At 39.5% G+C, this 20,218-nt stretch overlaps 1 protein-coding gene across 1 annotated transcript; it reads left to right on the top strand.

The window, feature by feature from the left end:
• Positions 1-710: 710 nt before the first annotated feature.
• LOC124121110 (kelch-like protein 15) lies at positions 711-19,960 on the top strand. The gene is made up of 2 exons (XM_046484093.2): positions 711-759; positions 17,903-19,960. The coding sequence occupies exon 2, from the start codon at positions 17,911-17,913 to the stop codon at positions 19,708-19,710; it is 1,800 nt and encodes a 599-aa protein (XP_046340049.1). The 5' UTR covers positions 711-759; positions 17,903-17,910; the 3' UTR covers positions 19,711-19,960.
• Positions 19,961-20,218: the final 258 nt, after the last annotated feature.

Raw genomic sequence — 20,218 nt, forward strand, 5'->3', positions numbered from 1 at the left:
TACTTACATGTTCTTTTTTAATCTGGTGATTTTCCATTGCATTGGTCTAAAAGTATAATTTTCCCACTTCATAAGAAAGGCAATACCAATGATTTCGATGGAGAAATTTCTTTAATGGACATCTGCAGTAAAATATTTACGTGTGTTTTAAATAATAGACTTAATTTTTTTTTAGATTTGTTTAACAAAAACCCTGAGTGTCAAGCTGGATTTCGTACTGGCTATTCTACAACTGATAATATGTTTACACTACAATCACAAATTCAAAATTATTATCCAAATCCGCATATTATCCCAACGGATATCGGTTTTTATCCGGTGGCTTTATCCCGCCGAGAAACCTATCCTTTATATGATTTATAAATGAAATTATCAAGACGTCATACAATGCTATTTATTATTTTGTTGCATTGTATATTACAACTTGCTCTTCTATTTTATAACAGACGAGGGGTCATTAAAGTGGTGTTATAATTAATCGGAATCATCTAAATCCAGCATGACATGTTTATTGGGTAATAGTAAAAAGCAAAAATAGGTAGAAATAACCCATACAATTTCGTTATCTGAGTCAAAACTTCGAATTACTGATTTATATCGTAACCTTCTTTTTCCAATTCGAGAGATACGATCCACCTTCTAACACAGACCGCCGTTCCCTTGAAGTGATTTTACTGTCGCAGAACTTCTGCAGGTGCCCCTAGAGTTACCTGCTCTTCCTTCCGGAGACCTGACAGGAAAGACGAAGTCGCATTGCTGGTAAGTTCTTTCGTTGAATTTGAGTTTATTGTCATGTCCCCGATGGAGCTAGAGGCACACGTATATTTATCTATGCACAGTGATAATCGTGTAGACATAATGTCAATACAAATAAAGCGATTATCATTGACGTGGGCGGGGCACGCCAGGCCCAAAAATTGCCCACAAACATGTAGAGGCAGTTAGACAACATGCGAACTTGTAGGAGTTGAATATGACAAGCGTGTTCTTGCTAAAAGGGATTTACATAATTATAATCCCGTATACTTATGTCTGATGACAAGAACATTTTTAGTGAAGGAGAGATGGCAAGATTACAAGCTACTTACTGAAATTGTAGAATGATTATTGTTGTACTGATTGTCGACTCTAAAATATTGTTATTCATTTACTGTATTTTATGTGTAATATGTACTGTAAGTGGTCACTCGACATTCGCTCGACATAGGTCACCACAGGCAACTCGCTCATTAAAGAGCTGTTAAGGACACATTGCATTCATACATTACAAAAGCTACGTCCCATGCAATGATGATTTATGTATTCGGTTGTTTTCAAGCAGTATCAGACGTTTTAGAACCTCGTGAATATAATGTGCAAGGGAGAATATTTGAAGAGCTATTAAGTTCAGGTTAACTGGGACAGAGTGCCCAGACGCTATTGAGACCTGAGTGGTTTGACTTGATGTACAAGCTGTGCGGTTGTCCCAGGCTGAGTCATCGTGAATGGTGGCTCAGTCAGCATGCCTGTTGGAGAACTTACACTAGTAGATCTGCTTCACATCCCTTGGATGTTGTTTCAGAAAATTGCTGTTGAAAGGCAAATGCCTTTTGAGCTAAATTCTCATGATTATTTGTAAATTAAATTTCATTCAGCATGTTGAAATACCCCATGTCTGATTTTTTTTTATAAACTTCCTAATAATAAATATGACCTGTTCCATAGAAAGGGACCAAATGTCGTTGACTATAGCAAATAAGTTATGCATATTTTCAATTTAAAGTATTATAACAATAAAAAAGACTTTAAAAATTTGAATATTTCATTTTATAATAATTTCGGTGTTACTTTTGTAACTTGAAGTTAGCTGGGGTAGAAAACACAGTTTTGAGAATTTCTAGTTTAAGTTTAGGCCTGTGGTTCAACAGATAATTTTTTTGCATTAAATGGTCTCTAATTTAAGCTTTTACAATAATCCAGGGTTTCAGATGGCCATTGGTCACCAATCATAGACCTATAAAATTTCAATTTGACAGATGGTTTGTTTACGTAGTTGGAATTTTGTGTGATAGAAATGCTAAGCAAGGAGTCACATGTTTCATAATTTCATAAATAATAAGTTAATCTTAAGGATTAATAAAACAATTCACAGCCATCAAAAATCATAATTGAAATTCCTGAACAGCGCATGTCCTAGCATCATACATTCTGTATCATAGGGAAACACTGTCAGGAGCTATATATTCTTAGTCAAGCGCGTTTCTTATCACGATGTTCATTGGCCAGATCATATATATTCATTCAATTACAAATGGTATTCAGAGCTCCAGATAAGCTTTTGGTGTTGTGGGTATTTTACCCATGCATTTTAAAATCATTGGGTATCAGTAATTCTATCTGGGTATTCAAATTTCGGTTACCCACTAGTTTTTACACATGTGGGTATTTAAGTTTAATATTTAAAACCACTATACATCTAGTCCCTGCAAGCTGGTGTCGTGTGGGTTCGAGAGCTTTATACCACGATACTTCCACAAGAAAGTGTGATGGCAAATGATCATGATGTAACTCATCTTGGAGTTTGGCAAGGTTGACGGAATGCCCGTTTATAATTTCAAAATAAGTTGCTGATTTGCTAATCGAATATGCAGGGTTACTTCACAATATTTTGATGATATGCACAAGTTATATTTTTGTAGCGTACCTGTTATGTTCGTTGCGTATTTGATACGCTTGGTTTTTATTTTACTGCGTATTTCTGCAGTTCTGATGCGTATTTTATGCAGATACGCAGCTTATCTGGAGCTCTGGTATTGCATTGGTTGTTATGGGTTGCCTGACACACAGGCTGTTGCCTGACACACAGGACTCTATCATTAGGGTTACAATGGAATTTTAAAAAATGGAAGAAGTACATTTTTCAGGGGCAGTAGACTTCTGAGAAAAAAACACAACTCAATGAAGGTACAGTAAACTATGTTTAAAACAAACACGCTAACTGACGGATGAAACAAACTTGTTTTTGGTTCCGTCTATTTGCTGTATATATGAGCATTACGAACTTCGGTTACAGCAGACTAAAATTAGTGGTCCCTTTGAGTTCATAATAACCATAGCTTATTGTACATGGAAATGAAGGTATGTGGAATTGGAATTGGAGGTATGTTGGAATGAAGGTGTGGTAATGAAGGTATGTGGAAATGAAAGTTTGTAGAAATGAAGGTGTGGTAATGAAGGTATGTGGAAATGAAAGTTTGTAGAAATGAAGGTGTGGAAATGAAGGTATGGAAATGAAGGTGTGGAAATGGAAGTTTGTAGAAATGAAATGGTGTGGAAATGAAGGTTTGTAGGTGTGAAGGTTTGTGGAAATGAAGGTGTGGAAATGAAGGTGTGGAAATGAAGGTTTGTAGAAATGAAGGTGTGGAAATGAAGGTTTGTGGAAATGAAGTTTTAGAAATGAAGGTTTGTGGAAATGAAGGTGTGGAAATGAAGGTTTGTAGAAATGAAGGTGTGGAAATGAAAGTTTGTAGAAATGAAGGTGTGGAAATGAAGGTGTGGAAATGAAGGTTTGTGGAAATGAAGGTGTGGAAATGAAGGTTTGTGGAAATGGAGGTTTGTGGAAATGAAAGTTTGTAGAAATGAAGGTTTGTGGAAATGAGGGTGTGGAAATGAAGGTTTGTGTTAATGAAGGTTTGTGGAAATGAAGGTTTGTGGAAATGAAAGTTTGTAGAAATGAAGGTGTGGAAATGAAGGTGTGGAAATGAAGGTTTGTGGAAATGAAGGTGTCGAAATGAAGGTGTGGAAATGAAAGTTTGTCGAAATGAAGGTTTGTGGAAATGAAGGTGTGGAAATGAAGGTGTGGAAATGAAGGTTTGTGGAATTGAAGGTTTGTGGAAATGAAGGTGTCGAAATGAAGGTTTGTGGAAATGAAGGTTTGTGGAAATGAAAGTTTGTAGAAATGAAGGTTTGTGGAAATGATGGTGTGGAAATGAAGGTTTGTAGAAATGAAGGTTTGTAGAAATGAAGGTGTGGAAATGAAGTTGTGGAAATGAAGGTTTGTGGAAATGAAGGTGTGGAAATGAAGGTTTGTAGAAATGAAGGTGTGGAAATGAAAGTTTGTAGAAATGAAGGTGTGGAAATGAAGGTGTGGAAATGAAGGTTTGTGGAAATGAAGGTGTGGAAATGAAGGTTTGTGGAAATGAAGGTTTGTGGAAATGAGGGTGTGGAAATGAAGGTTTGTGGAAATGAAAGTTTGTAGAAATGAAGGTGTGGAAATGAAGGTATGGAAATGAAGGTGTGGAAATGAAAGTTTGTAGAAATGAAGGTGTGGAAATGAAAGTTTGTAGAAATGAAGGTTTGTGGAAATGAGGGTGTGGAAATGAAGGTTTGTGTTAATGAAGGTTTGTGGAAATGAAGGTTTGTGGAAATGAAAGTTTGTAGAAATGAAGGTGTGGAAATGAAGGTGTGGAAATGAAGGTTTGTGGAAATGAAGGTGTCGAAATGAAGGTGTGGAAATGAAAGTTTGTCGAAATGAAGGTTTGTGGAAATGAAGGTGTGGAAATGAAGGTGTGGAAATGAAGGTTTGTGGAATTGAAGGTTTGTGGAAATGATGGAGTGGAAATGAAGGTTTGTAGAAATGAAGGTTTGTAGAAATGAAGGTGTGGAAATGAAGGTTTGTGGAATTGAAAGTTTGTAGAAATGAAGGTGTGGAAATGAAGGTTTGTGGAAATGAAGGTGTGGAAATGAAGGTTTGTGGAAATGAAGGTTTGTGGAAATGAAAGTTTGTAGAAATGAAGGTTTGTGGAAATGATGGAGTGGAAATGAAGGTTTGTAGAAATGAAGGTTTGTAGAAATGAAGGTTTGTGGAAATGAAGGTGTGGAAATGAAGGTTTGTAGAAATGAAGGTGTGGAAATGAAGGTTTGTGGAAATGAAGTTGTGGAAATGAAGGTTTGTGGAAATGAAGGTGTGGAAATGAAGGTTTGTAGAAATGAAGGTGTGGAAATGAAAGTTTGTAGAAATGAAGGTGTGGAAATGAAGGTGTGGAAATGAAGGTTTGTGGAAATGAAGGTGTGGAAATGAAGGTTTGTGGAAATGAGGGTGTGGAAATGAAGGTTTGTGGAAATGAAAGTTTGTAGAAATGAAGGTGTGGAAATGAAGGTATGGAAATGAAGGTGTGGAAATGAAAGTTTGTAGAAATGAAGGTGTGGAAATGAAAGTTTGTAGAAATGAAGGTGTGGAAATGAAGGTGTGGAAATGAAGGTGTGGAAATGAAAGTTTGTAGAAATGAAGGTTTGTGGAAATGAAGGTGTGGAAATGAAGGTTTGTGAAATTGAAAGTTTGTAGAAATGAAGGTGTGGAAATGAAGGTTTGTGGAAATGAAGGTGTGGAAATGAAGGTTTGTGGAAATGAAGGTTTGTGGAAATGAAAGTTTGTAGAAATGAAGGTGTGGAAATGAAGGTGTGGAAATGAAGGTTTGTGGAAATGAAGGTTTGTAGAAATGAAGGTGTGGAAATGAAGTTGTAGAAATGAAGGTTTGTAGAAATGAAGGTGTGGAAATGAAGTTGTAGAACTGAAGGTTTATGGAAATGAAGGTTTGTAGAAATGAAGGTGTGGAAATGAAGGTTTGTAGAAATGAAGGTATGGAAATGAAGGTTTGTGGAAATGAAGGTTTGTGGAAATGAAGGTTTGCGGAAATGAAGGTTTATGGAAATGAAGTTGTAGAAATGAAGGTGTGAAAATGAAGGTTTGTAGAAATGAAGGTTTGTGGAAATGAAGGTTTGTAGAAATGAAGGTGTGGAAATGAAGGTTTATGGAAATGAAGGTGTGGAAATGAAGGTTTGTGGAAATCAAGTTGTAGAAATGAAGGTGTGGAAATGAAGGTTTATGGAAATTAAGGTTTGTAGAAATGAAGGTGTCGAAATGAAGGTTTGTGGAAAAGAAGTTGTAGAAATGAAGGTTTGTGGAAATGAAGGTTTGTAGAAATGAAGGTGTGGAAATGAAGGTGTGGAAATGAAGTTGTAGAAATGAAGGTTTGTAGAAATGAAGGTGTGGAAATGAAGTTGTAGAACTGAAGGTTTATGGAAATGAAGGTTTGTAGAAATGAAGGTGTGGAAATGAAGGTTTGTAGAAATGAAGGTATGGAAATGAAGGTTTGTGGAAATGAAGGTTTGTGGAAATGAAGGTTTGCGGAAATGAAGGTTTATGGAAATGAAGTTGTAGAAATGAAGGTGTGAAAATGAAGGTTTGTAGAAATGAAGGTTTGTGGAAATGAAGGTTTGTAGAAATGAAGGTGTGGAAATGAAGGTTTATGGAAATGAAGGTGTGGAAATGAAGGTTTGTGGAAATGAAGTTGTAGAAATGAAGGTTTATGGAAATTAAGGTTTGTAGAAATGAAGGTGTGGAAATGAAGGTTTGTGGAAAAGAAGTTGTAGAAATGAAGGTTTGTGGAAATGAAGGTTTGTAGAAATGAAGGTGTGGAAATGAAGGTTTGTTGAAATGAAGTTGTAGAAATGAAGGTTTGTGGAAATGAAGGTGTGGAAATGAAGTTGTGGAAATGAAGGTTTGTAGAAATGAAGGTTTGTGGAAATGAAGTTGTCGAAATGAAGGTGTGGAAATGAAGGTTTGTAGAAATGAAGGTTTGTAGAAATGAAGGTTTGTAGAAATGAAGGTGTGGAAATGAAGGTTTATGGAAATGAAGGTGTGGAAATGAAGGTTTGTGGAAATGAAGTTGTAGAAATGAAGGTTTATGGAAATTAAGGTTTGTAGAAATGAAGGTGTCGAAATGAAGGTTTGTGGAAAAGAAGTTGTAGAAATGAAGGTTTGTGGAAATGAAGGTTTGTAGAAATGAAGGTGTGGAAATGAAGGTTTGTTGAAAAGAAGTTGTAGAAATGAAGGTTTGTGGAAATGAAGGTGTGGAAATGAAGGTTTGTAGAAATGAAGGTGTGGAAATGAAGGTTTGTGGAAATGAAGTTGTCGAAATGAAGGTGTGGAAATGAAGGTTTGTAGAAATGAAGGTTTGTAGAAATGAAGGTTTGTAGAAATGAAGGTGTGGACATGAAGGTTTGTAGAAATGAAGGTGTGGAAATGAAGTTGTAGAAATGAAGGTTTATGGAAATGAAAGTTTGTAGAAATGAAGGTTTGTGGAAATGAAGGTTTGTAGAAATGAAGGTGTGGAAATGAAGGTGTGGAAATGAAGGTTTGTGGAAATGAAGTTGTAGAAATGAAGGTTTGTAGAAATGAAGGTGTGGAAATGAAGTTGTAGGAATGAAGGTTTATGGAAATGAAGTTGTAGAAATGAAGGTGTGGAAATGAAGGTTTGTAGAAATGAAGGTGTGGAAATGAAGGTTTGTGGAAATGAAGTTGTAGAAATGAAGGTTTATGGAAATGAAGGTTTATGGAAATAAAGGTTTGTGGAAATGAAGGTTTGTGGAAATGAAGGTGTGGAAATGAAGGTTTGTGGAATTGAAGGTGTTGAAGGGAAGGTATGGAAATGAAGGTGTGGAAATGAAGGTAAGGTACCTTCATTTCCAGATACCTCTCTTCCCACATACCTTCATTTCCAGATACCTTCATTTCCACACCTTCATTTCCACAAACCTGAAGGTTTGTGGGAAGTGAGGTATGTGGAAATGAAGGTATGTGGAAATGAAGGTATGTGGGAAGGGAGGTATGTGGAAATGAAGGTTTGTGGGAAGTGAGGTATGTGGAAATGAAGGTATGTGGAAATGAAGGTATATTGACCATTGAGAACTGATTTAAGGCTGTCCAGACAGAATTTTGTGTTTTGTTTTGCCGTGACCAAAACAATGTTGTACAGTCTCTGTGTTCATACACTGACAACTAAATCCATATTTAAGTGATTATAAAACAATAAAATGCTAACCCAATTTCATATAAATGATAAATATTTTTTTCTTGTTGAAACTTCAAATAATGTTTTTCTCTCTGCTACCATATTTATGTTGGTATTTAGTTAGGTAAAAAAATACTTTAATCTGAAATTGACTAATAAAATATTATTTATGTCATTGCATGCAGTGTTAAAAATTAAAAAGGTTTTCTGGAATGATTGAGCTTTCCTTATTGTGATTTAATCTGCTGATAATACTGCTATTACTTTCAAACACTGGTACAGATCAATACACACAGGCATCCACAGCACTCCACTGTGACTGGATACTATAGAAATAAGGGCCTTAGTTTAATGATAATTCATGTGAGGTGAGGTGAAATGGAGTTCAAACTCACGTCCAAGATTATTGCACTTGTATAGCGACGTGCGTGCATGTGTGTGTGGCTACTTGTATTAGTCTGGACTGATGCTGATTTGTAGTACTAGCACACTGAGATACCATGCCGCAGTTTAACATGAATACCCCACTCAGACACAGTATACTGACTCCGAGCCGACCAGTCCTTGTTTTAGCCCCTTAATGCAGAGCGCCAGACAGGGTAACAACAAGTACCATGTATTAACGTTTTTTGGTATGACGCAGTCGGAGATTGACCCCCCAGACCTTCCGCTCTTTCGGGCGGACGCTCTACCACTACATTACAGAGGCTGTCCCATAATTCATGTGAACAAATATGTAATATTTGTTATAATTGTTTATGGAGGTATTGATTGCTCAACCAGATCAGCATAAATATATCTCTGGATATCATTTTGTGTAACATGTTTAAAGAACTTTGGAATCTTCTGACCCAAACTTCTTTTTTTTCAGTTACAGAGATTTTAATCTGATCAGCTAAGATAACAGATAAAAATAAACCGCATATTACTGGACTTCGGTTTCGGACATGCACACAATTCATCTTAGTTTCTTCTTTTATAGAGACATGCTCATCAGAACATACTGCCATGATTGATTGTAAAATTGCTGATGCGGCATTAAGTATTTACTCACTCACTCAGAGCATGCCATATCGTCTCACGTGTGGGATCAATGTTTTTATTCCCCTGACACTGATGCTTGAACAGGTGGTGGAAAAGACCATGCAGTGGGAGAAACTGCTACTTTGCAACAGCATTTATTCCTCCCGAATGTGTCGATTGGCAATTGATCCACGGGAAACTCATGTCAGCCATAAAGGCGAAACAGCTGTTGCTTATGTATGTACCTTCTTGTCGATAGAAGTCAAAGTGTTTTTGTGTTTTTTTCACATACACATTGTAAGCTATAACTGGTCCCACACAGAAAAGTAAAGGTATCTACTATACTATCTATACACACGTGTGTGTCGGGGTGGGGGGGGGTGTGTGTGTGAGAGAGAAAATATGTTTAAGTCAAACCCCTTTTAAGGGATTAAACTGGGTTATCTATTTTGGGGCTAAGGGACTCAAAGCCATAGTGGTGTAACGATACGGCGATACAGTATTGTATCCTGATGAACAGCCCACGATACGATGCATCGATTTGGAAAGCATGTATCACGATACATACAATATTTCCATAACACAGTTTTACTTAATGAGTTTTGATGTTTTTCCCCCATGGAAAGACATTACCGTGCACGTAACACCGGAAATACCATGTCAACAAATCCATACTGGCGTTCGCAAATTATTCATGTAATTACACTGTCTGGCTATAAAAAGTGTTCTTTGTATATCTGGACTTATGTTTGTAACTTATCTTATTAATTTTATTCAAAATTCCTTTTAATATTGTTTTTATTAATTTCGGCGAAATCGTGTGTGAAGCGATCAGAAGATCACACAACTCACCGTTATTAACAGCAACCACGGTCAGATTACCGCTATTGATGCCTTGAAACTAACTTTAGTTGACAGAGAATGGATACATATATCATAAATGCTATACTTTGATTCGTTAAAAGTCATATTTGTTTTTGTTGGACGATTCTATGTCAACACGTAATTCATGCGATCACGTGCACGGGAGCCTTGACGGTGACTGGTCAGACTGGTTCCATGTAAAAAATAATACCCGGCAATAGCGATCAGCTGCTTCACTTAGGGTTATTATTATTTTAAATATGTTTTGTAAAAGCTGCATCTAAATTAACAAGATATTGGAATATATTATTCCTGATAATAAAATAGTTTCAGATACAACTTTTGCTGATCCTTGCATTAAAATCCTGTAAAGTTATATCATTGGGTGTGTCTTGACCGAATCACCGGTAGATTCCAAGAAAACGTGTGTACAGCTGATAGCTGTGTCCGGCTTAGTTTACGAGAAAATACACAAGGTAATCTTAATCCCTGGATATAAAACAATGCCTAGCTGAACAAAAAATACAATTTAAACGGTAAATCAATATGTCTGGTGATTTTTTATCTCAAATTTCGAATTTGTACTGACAAAGTTTCTCATCACCCGTTCGTTTGCCGGACTTCACTGAAGGGGTACAGTGTAATTTTTTTCTGCGCATGATATTCAAATTTCTTTTTTTTCCAAAATATTGAGGAGCGCATTATACATGGGTGCGCACTATACTCAAGAAAATACGGTACTTTTAAACATGAAATACGTTTAACAATTTCAAAGCCAGTTTGTTGTTTCAGTAAAACATACTGTATTGCTGAAAATTTGCTATAACAGTAAATAAACACCTTATATCTTCTTCAACTGTACTTGTCACATCTTTTAGAGAGCAGAAAGACATCAACTTGGCCTAGCTTGTACCAGTAAACACTGTATCGTGATACGTATCGTATCGCGACCCCTGTATAGCGATACATATCGTATCGCGACCCACCCGTTGTCTAACCTTTACAAAGCCAAGAACTGTAGGGGTCCCAGGTTACAGGATGAGGGTCCCTGAGAAAAATCCTAAATTGAAACAGTACCCTACCACAAGTGACGTAAGACTGCGCATGCCCTACCACAAGTGACATAAGACTGCGCATGCCCTACCACAAGTGACATAAGACTCTGCATGCCCTACCACAAGTGACGTAAGACTGCGCATGCCCTACCACAATTGACATAAGACTCTGCATGCTCTACCACAAGTGACGTAAGACTGCGCATGCCCTACCACAACTGACATAAGACTGCGCATGTCTTACCACAAGTGACATAAGACTCTGCATGCCCTACCACAAGTGACATAAGACTGCGCATGCCCTACCACAAGTGACATAAGTCTCTGCATGCCCTACCACAAGTGACGTAAGACTCTGCATGCCCTACCACAAGTGACATAAGACTGCGCATGCCCTACCACAAGTGACATAAGACTGCGCATGTCCTACCACAAGTAATGTAAGACTGTGCATGCCCTACCACAAGTGACGTAAGACTGCACATGCCCTACCACAAGTGACGTAAGACTGTGCATGCCCTACCACAAGTGACGTAAGACTGCGCATGCCCTACCACAAGTGACGTAAGACAGCGCATGTCCTACCACAAGTGACGTAAGACTGTGCATGCCCTACCACAAGTGACGTAAGACTGCGCATGCCCTACCACAAATGACATAAGACCACGCATGTCCTACCACAAGTGACATAAGACTGTGCAGGCCCTACCACAAGCGACATAAGACTGCGCAAGCCATACCAAAAGTGACGTAAGACTGTGCATGCCCTACCACAAGTGACGTAAGACTGTGCATGCCCTACCACAAGTAATGTAAGACTGCGCATGCCTTACCACAAGTGACGTAAGACTGCGCATGTCCTACCACAAGTGACGTAAGACTGCGCATGCCCTACCACAAATGACATAAGACCACGCATGTCCTACCACAAGTGACATAAGACTGTGCATGCCCTACCACAAGCGACATAAGACTGCGCAAGCCATACCACAAGTGACGTAATACTGCGCATGCCCTACCACAAGTGACATAAGACTGTGCATGCCCTACCACAAGTGACGTAAGACTGTGCATGCCCTACCACAAGTGACATAATACCGCGCATGCCCTACCACAAGTGACATAAGGCTGCACATGCCCTACCCCAAGTGACGTAAGACTGCACATGCCCTACCACAAGTGACGTAATACTGTGCATGCCCTACCACAAGTAACGTAAGACTGCGCATGCCCTACCACAAGTGACATAAGACTGCGCATACCCTACCACAAGTGACATAAGACTGTGTATGCCCTACCACAAGTGACATAAGACTGCACATGCCCTACCACAAGTGATGTAATACTGTGCATGCCCTACCACAAGTGACGTAATACTGTGCATGCCCTACCACAAGTGACGTAATACTGGGCATGCCCTACCACAAGTGACATAACACTGCGCATGCGCAGCGGCCTTTCGTTACAAATAAGCATTGAGTTCCCAAACTGAAACAAATCTACAAGTACTAGAGTTAGAAGAGCACGAAGCATTCCACTCTGTTTGGTATACTTGTAATGGCTACAGGCAGCAAGTAGTTTTAAGTGGTATCATTATGAAATAGCAATGGTCAGACAAATTATATGCATCCTGTACTTTTTTGGCATCTGTTCTTGTTTGCAGGACTTCGTGTCTGCAAATCCCTGCCTTTTTGCAGAGAAGTTTTCACATTACTGAAATTAGTTAACAGACCATGTGGTCTCAGCAGTTAAAAAGACCCTCAACAAATTTACTTTGATTGTCTGGTCCAGACTCGATTTTGTACAAGATGCTGTCACATAGCAGCGTTGAATAACATGCATGCACGCAGGCATTGTATAACAGTGTAACGGTATAGCTGATTCAAGCACTTGAGGCTGAGAATGTGTTTCTGTGCCGCGTAGAGGCTGACACTAGTGACGGCGAGACTGAGGATGTCACAAGTGTGATGCACTTTATCAGGATAAGGGGATGGGGAAGTGATATGTTACACCATACACACGTTGTATTACAGTTGCATCAGTGGGACAACAATGATGAGTAGAAGGCCAGACATATACACAGATGGCACGCTCTGGTTTATGACTTGACTGACTAGTCAGCAATAAAAATAGTTATAAAAATAAACTTAAAATAGTCACATTTTGTTTATGTTTGCCATTTTTGGCCGACCACGTCATCTTTGCTTGTTGGATGGATCAGAATCTAAGAAAAATTAGTGTAACGTGATTCACTTTTCAAATAATTACTGATTGCATGCATTGACATTGCAGTCCTCTTATGAAGAAAAAACAAAGTCTTCATAGAAACTAGTACATATGTACTGGTATGTTACTATTAGGGCTGGGAGGGGTAGCTCGGGTACCCGGGTCGGGTGGGTACTGTGTAGGACCCGGGTACCCACAGGACTACCCGGACCCGTGATTAGTCACGTGATATATTGTTTAATGACAAAAAGTATCTAGAACTCTATGGTTACACTACAAGTCACGAATGTTCGCATTTCTTTCTGACTATGCACCCATTCCTTCTGACTTTTCATATGGTTGAATAAAGATATAACTTAAGTCAACTTCAGTGTATACATGACCAGATTGTTTAATACATGTATCCAAATACGTTTTGCCAGGGCTATGGTAAAACAAAATGCCCAATTGGACATTTTGTACCTGTCTCTCGAGACCTACAGCGGGTACCCGGATAGAGTCGGGTAATAGAGCAGTGGGTCCCCGGGTAGTAAATTCGGACTCGTCCCAGCCCTAGTTACTATACCATATTTCCTTGATCATATTGATTTACCGGTAATGCTTGGGTAAGGGGTATCTGAAGACAACAAATGCTGGGTCTTGATTGAACACCAGATTATATGCCAGGCCATGATTAAACGCTGGGGAGTATTTCAACTACTGTGTGTGTACATTGTTCCTGCTAGAGTCTATAGTACCTAAGATCGGTCTGAGCGAGTCATTAGTCTGAAATTGAAATTATGAACTTTGGGCATTAATGAAATCTGGAGATAAAGGGTGTCTGAAAGAAATATATCACCAGGTTTTTAATCAAGGGAATACTGTAAGCATAGTCTAAGCAGCCTGCTCTTACAGAATTACCATGTATTTTCTGCCATGAACTTAGTGACCTAAACAACCTCAAGCCAAAGATGAAGAAAAAACCTTTCTAAAAAATACACAAATTTGCAGAGTTTTACATTGGTTGAAATTCTCAGACACTGACGCTTGTTGTCCAGAATGTCCTAAAGATTATTTTGATTTCTTGTGAGATACATCTGATTTAGAAGACTATCCTATGAAAAGTTCAAAAATAGACAAAGGCCTTGAAAAATCCATTGACAAAGGATCTGTTTGTGACAATGCTTCATTAAAATATATTCTCTTCATGGGTCACCAAAATAGAATCGTTCACTGGACATGCTAGATGTTCTGAAGAAAAATGTTTGGCATCTTTCAGAGAAATAATTGTTGGTCTTGATTCACTGTTGAATTGCTGACTTGAAGCTGACTCGACCTGCCTCCCAGTTTGAAGACTTTCCAGATAAGACATGGCCACACCTAGCTGAGTAAGACAGGGCCACACCTAGCTGAGTTAAGACATGGCCACACCTAGCTGAGTTAAGACAGGGCCACACCTAGCTGAGTTAAGACATGGCCACACCTAGCTGAGTTAAGACAGGGCCACACCTAGCTGAGTTAAGACAGGGCCACACCTAGCTGAGTTAAGACATGGCCACACCTAGCTGAGTTAAGACAGGGCCACACCTAGCTGAGTTAAGAAAGGGCCACACCTAGCTGAGTTAAGACAGGGCCACACCTAGCTGAGTTAAGACAGGGCCACATCTAGCTGAGTTAAGACAGGGCCACACCTAGCTGAGTTAAGACAGGGCCACACCTAGCTGAGTTAAGACAGGGCCACACCTAGCTGAGTTAAGACAGGGCCACACCTAGCTGAGTAAGACAGGGCCACACCTAGCTGAGTGAAGACAGCCATGCACCAAGATGTGATGGATGACTGGTTGTATTTGTTTGTGTCTCGTGGTAAGGGGGGGAGGGGCGGGGGGAGGGGCGGGGGGAGTTATGGGTTTGATTGAGACAAATAGGTTACCGGTATACCTTGACTTGCAAAACTGGACTTCCATGGGACTCCCAATAATTAATTTCAAGGGTCCTTACCATGCTTACTGGACATTTGATTGTCCTGTAATCTAATAAGATGGTGTAGTGTACTGTACTATAAGATTTAAGAATTTAAGAATAACAGGACCTTTGTTTCATGTTAAGAATTTGGTGCAATGAATATTGCTGTGTGTCCAGGGGGATACACTATATCTTTTGTTCTAAGTCCATTTTATACATTAGTGTGTACTGGACACACATTTCTGCAACGTGTAAAACCCTGGCGATAGGACATTTGAATGATTTTATCAACTATTGATAGGACTTTCTTCTTTTATTATCGTGGCCAAATTTGAAAAATGTCTTGGTTAATTAATGTCCGAGAAAATGAACTGATCTGAACCCGAAACTGTTGGCCTCTTGTTTGCTTCTCCACTTGACTATATTCCCAATCAATAACATTTTGAGACTTTAGCATTTTGCCTTTGTAACCTTAAGAATAAATAATATAAATTTGTCTTAGTCATTTTTGAAAGTAAACATGAGAGCTAGAATGGCCTTGTGGCACACCCTGCTCTGGCGTATCCAGGTGTGTGCGCGTGTGAGTGCATGTGTGAGTGCATGTGTGAGTGTGTGTGTGAGTGCATGTGTGAGTGCATGTGTGAGTGTGTGTGTGAGTGCATGTGTGAGTGCATGTGTGAGTGTGTGTGTGAGTGCGTGTGTGAGTGCATGTGTGAGTGCATGTGTGAGTGTGTGTGTGAGTGCATGTGTGAGTGCATGTGTGAGTGTGTGTGTGTGAGTGCATGTGTGTGTGTGTGTGCATGTGTGAGTGCATGTGTGAGTGTGTGTGTGAGTGCATGTGTGAGTGTGTGTGTGTGAGTGTGTGTGTGAGTGCATGTGTGAGTGTGTGCATGCACCCCACCTTACATGTTACCTATTCCGTAGGTCAAGTCACTTTGTCTTTCAAAATTCTAGATCCAACTCCTGTGTGATAGGGAGATACTGTCTCAGTTTAATTACAGTATTTATTAACTGATAGGTCCATCTACATAATACACTTTGAATACATAAAAGTTGTTTGTGGTGCCAGATTGCCAGAGCCAAGTAAGACGAGTGAAGAACATGGTGTTTTCTCACAATGAATAATTGGACGCATTGCACTATCATGTTCAATTTCAGTTGTATTATCATGACTAAGAGACATTTATGCCAGCAATGTTAAATAAAGAGCAAACGCTAAACCAACAGTAGGTTTATCTGATTATATATTATATGTCGGGAATGCTAAGCCAACAGTAGGTTTATCTGATTATATATTATATGTCGGGAACGCTAAGCCAACAGTAGGTTTATCTGATTATATATTATATGTCGGGAACGCTAAGCCAACAGTAGGTTTATCTGATTATATATTATATGTCGGGAACGCTAAGCCAACAGTAGGTTTATCTGATTATATATTATATGTCGGGAACGCTAAGCCAACAGTAGGTTTATCTGATTATATATTATATGGTACCTGTCGGGAGTCTGGGCCCAATAGGTCCCTACAGGCCTCACTATTGTAACTGGAGAGCCAAAGTTCATTGGTTCGATCCCCTTGCTGCATTGCATTATTCCAAAAGACGTTGATAGATGGTACTTATTGTTATCCTGGGGATAAAACAAAAACTGGGCTGAGGCTTGGGAGTCAAAATGTGTTAAAGTGGGGTATCCATGTGAAACTGCGGCATGGTATATCAGTGGGCTAGCACTATATCAACAGTGTTAATCCGGACTAGTACGAGCAGCCACACACGCGCACGTTAGTTCGCAAACATGCATGCACGATGTTTTATCAGTGCAACGTTAAACCTGATTTCACCTCACCTCACTATCATCCGCAGTGTCCCCTTGACTGGTATTCTGGAAGTTCATGGGGTCCCCAATCATGCCAACCCAAGTCCAGACCGACTCAGCTGTGTGATCATTGATAGCATGTTAAACCTGTAGTGTGTTTTATCCAAGCACTTCACAGTCTGTTATTACTCCGCTAACTCCGAAGTAAAGAAGTTTCCTTCTTTCTTTTTGTTACAAAAAAGGAAAACAATATAGAAGAAATGTTGTTGGGTTCACTTGAGCATGTTGAGCCTAATTTCCTATTATTTATGTGTATTGTAAATATCATGTCTTACCAGGCTTGCGTAATACAATTATTAATTCCTAAAATATGATATTTAAAAAACAGGAAGGCCTGAGGGTAATATTCTGTTTATCATATAATGTTATTTTTGAAATAATTGAAGTAACATATCTATTTTCTATCATGGAAGTAACCTTTGTTGTGTATTATCCGATACTAGAGTTAGCAAAGGGCAATGTCACACTCATTTTCCATCTCTCTACAGGGAACCACCACAGTTCTGATATTCCGCCAAAAGTGTTACAGCCATTTTTTTTTTCTCACATTGTAAACCCCTTTCCTAACCCACTGGAAACTTTAGAGCGTGTTGGCATCACATCACATGGGGGCGGTCGGGTAGCCTAGTGGTTAAAGCGTTCTCTCGTCACGCCAAAGACCCGGGTTCGATTCCAGACATGGGTAAAATGTGTGAAGCCCATTTGTGGTGTCCCCCGACGTGATATTGCTGGAATATTGCCAAAAGCGGCGTAAAACCATACTCACTCACTCACTCACATGTATGTGGTTCATGACACACTGATACAAGTAGTTCCTACTAGGAGTTCTCGTGTGCAGCATTATCAGATGGTGATCAGTTTATTGGATTGGTTTATGGCATTGATGACAGTATCTACTACATAATCATGAGGATAAATACGAAAAGAAATGCAAAATACACATTTTCATAGATTCAGATTTTACATTTGTAAAATTTAGGTTAGGCATTCGTAAAAAAAAATGGAAATATATTGGTCTAGATCTGGCCGGAAGTAAACAAATCCATTCAGTTCAATGAATTGATATTTGTTTGTTTGTTTCAGACCACAAAATGGCACGAGTTGTTCCGGAACAGGAACAGAGTTCAATCCCAGGAATGGAGTTCATCTATGTAACGGAAACAAAGATCAAGTACATCAACACCAAATACAAGAAGGTCACGGAACAGATGTATGACCACAATTGTGACGTGAAGCTCAAGGTCGCTCAGAGCAGCTTCAAGGCTCACAAAAATGTACTGATGGAGGCGAGTGATTACTTTTCTGCCATGTTCAGCCATGACATGAAGGAGAAAGAAAAGGGAGTAATAGAGCTTCTTGATATCAGCCCGGGAGGGTTTTCTGTCATTTTAGATTATTTCTATCATGGTCATGTGACTATTGATCGGGATGTGGTTGCTGATGTGTTAGAAGCAGCTCGATTCTTTCATGTTGAATGGCTGATTGAAGTCTGTTGTGAATACTTAGTGCGCCATCTAGTGCTCGACGACTATGAGGAAGTGCTGCACTTGGCAGAACTGTTTTCACTTGGTAATCTCCAACCTGACATTTTTCGATTTTTGGCAGACAATATCCTGAAACTGATTGAAGACCCAAACTCAAGCTTTTTGAAAAAACTTTCCTTTGAACTTTTGTCTGAGTTCTTAAGACAAGATATCTACATGGATATTTCTGAGGGGTTCCTTGTCAGTATTATCCTGCAGTGGGTGGATACAGATATAGAGCAGCGGCATGACCATCTACTGCCTCTTCTCAGACTCATCCGTTTCCCGTTGATCGATATTGAAGATCTGGCGTTGCTCCCTCCAAGTGTCACCAGCAGTCCAGAGATCATGGATGCTGTTGAAGAAGCCAAGCAGTACCACTATGACATCCCAGGACAGGTGATGAAAACTGACAACCGCTTCATGGCCCGTGGAGTGAGTACTGTCACAACTGTGTTGTCCATCAACACAGAACAGAATATTCTCTTGCACAAAGCGCCTGAAAAGAATGATTTTTTAATTGAAGAGCTGAACCAAGCAAATATAGAAACCGATTTTGAGACAACAGAGTTGGCGACAGTTGGCAACTTTTTATATGCGGTGGGTGGATATGATCCATTGGTAGTCAGCAGTAGGAGACTTTTCAGATTTGACCCCAAATACCGAGATTGGATTGAGCTTGCCATGATGGCCCAAGGTAGGGTGTCCTTTGCAATCTGTAACAACGAAAGTAGGATCTTTGTTTTTGGTGGCGTGGACCACAAGCTGTCCACAACTGGTGACACGGAAAGTGACACAATCTTGTCTTCATCAGAAATGTACGATGCATCTGACAACAGTTGGATCCCCCTCCCGAACATTTTGACAGCTTCCTACGACCAGGCAGCAGCCATTGCTGGGGACAACATCTTCATCTGTGGAGGGATCTCTGTAGAGCCCCATGACCCAATCCCAATGGGTTCTGCCTTCAAGTTGTCTCTAGCCACGGAAAGTTGGGAACCCATCAAGGACATGCTACAGGCTCGGAAGGGGCACAGTATGACCCATCATAACGGAAAGCTGTTTGTCCTGGGAGGGTACATGTCCACGGAAGTGAACACCTTTGTGGACTGCATGGAGAATGAGATGTACGACATTGAGACCTGTCAGTGGACTAAGATTATGAGGACCCCTGACTCGATCGGCCATGTCTTCAATGAGGCTAATATTCTCAATAACATGCTGTACTTTGTGGGGAGTGTTGGCGACAACTGCTTCCTTCATCACTATGACATCGCAGCTGATAAGATAGAAGAAGGTACCCTAATCGGACCGTTTGTGAAGAAGTTCTGTGTCTTACAAATGGCACTGCCACCTCAAGGTTCATAGTGAAGGCTTCCAGTTAGGTCGATACATTTATGCAACAGATCCATATTGTGAAACCCATAGTCATAGCGTGTTTCAAAATGCTAGAATGAAACATTAGTAGAGACGTTTAGATGATTGGTTGATCCAAAATCCATCTACCATGGAAATGCCTTTGTTGTGGACTGATGAACATGACTCGATGATTACTTTTTTAAGACAGTTGTACCCGATTGATTACTTGAAACGACCTGTGTGATGCTTTTACTGGTTACTGAGATTCAGAATCCAAATTCATGATCATGTGGAATTCTCACAACAGTGTATTCCCGAAAAGACTTTGAAGGTTTGCTGAAGAGCATTAAGAAGCTGATATTCAGGTTTAAGTGCCATGTTATCAAGATGATGAGATAGGCCATAGGTAGATGTGATGACTCAATGACACCAACAGACAAACAAAAGCCTCACTGACACCCTGAGTTTCAATCCCATCGTGAGTACAATTTGTGAAATGTTATCTATGCTGTCCACC

This window comes from Haliotis rufescens, unplaced genomic scaffold (genome assembly GCF_023055435.1).
Source record: "Haliotis rufescens isolate VD_foot unplaced genomic scaffold, xgHalRufe1.0.p SCAF_16, whole genome shotgun sequence".
Taxonomy (NCBI): Eukaryota; Metazoa; Mollusca; class Gastropoda; order Lepetellida; family Haliotidae; genus Haliotis; species Haliotis rufescens.

Coding starts and splice junctions, on each gene's coding strand:
- LOC124121110 (XM_046484093.2), top strand. CDS start 17,911: ATGGCACGAGTTGTTCCGGAACAGGAACAGAGTTCAATCCCAGGAATG.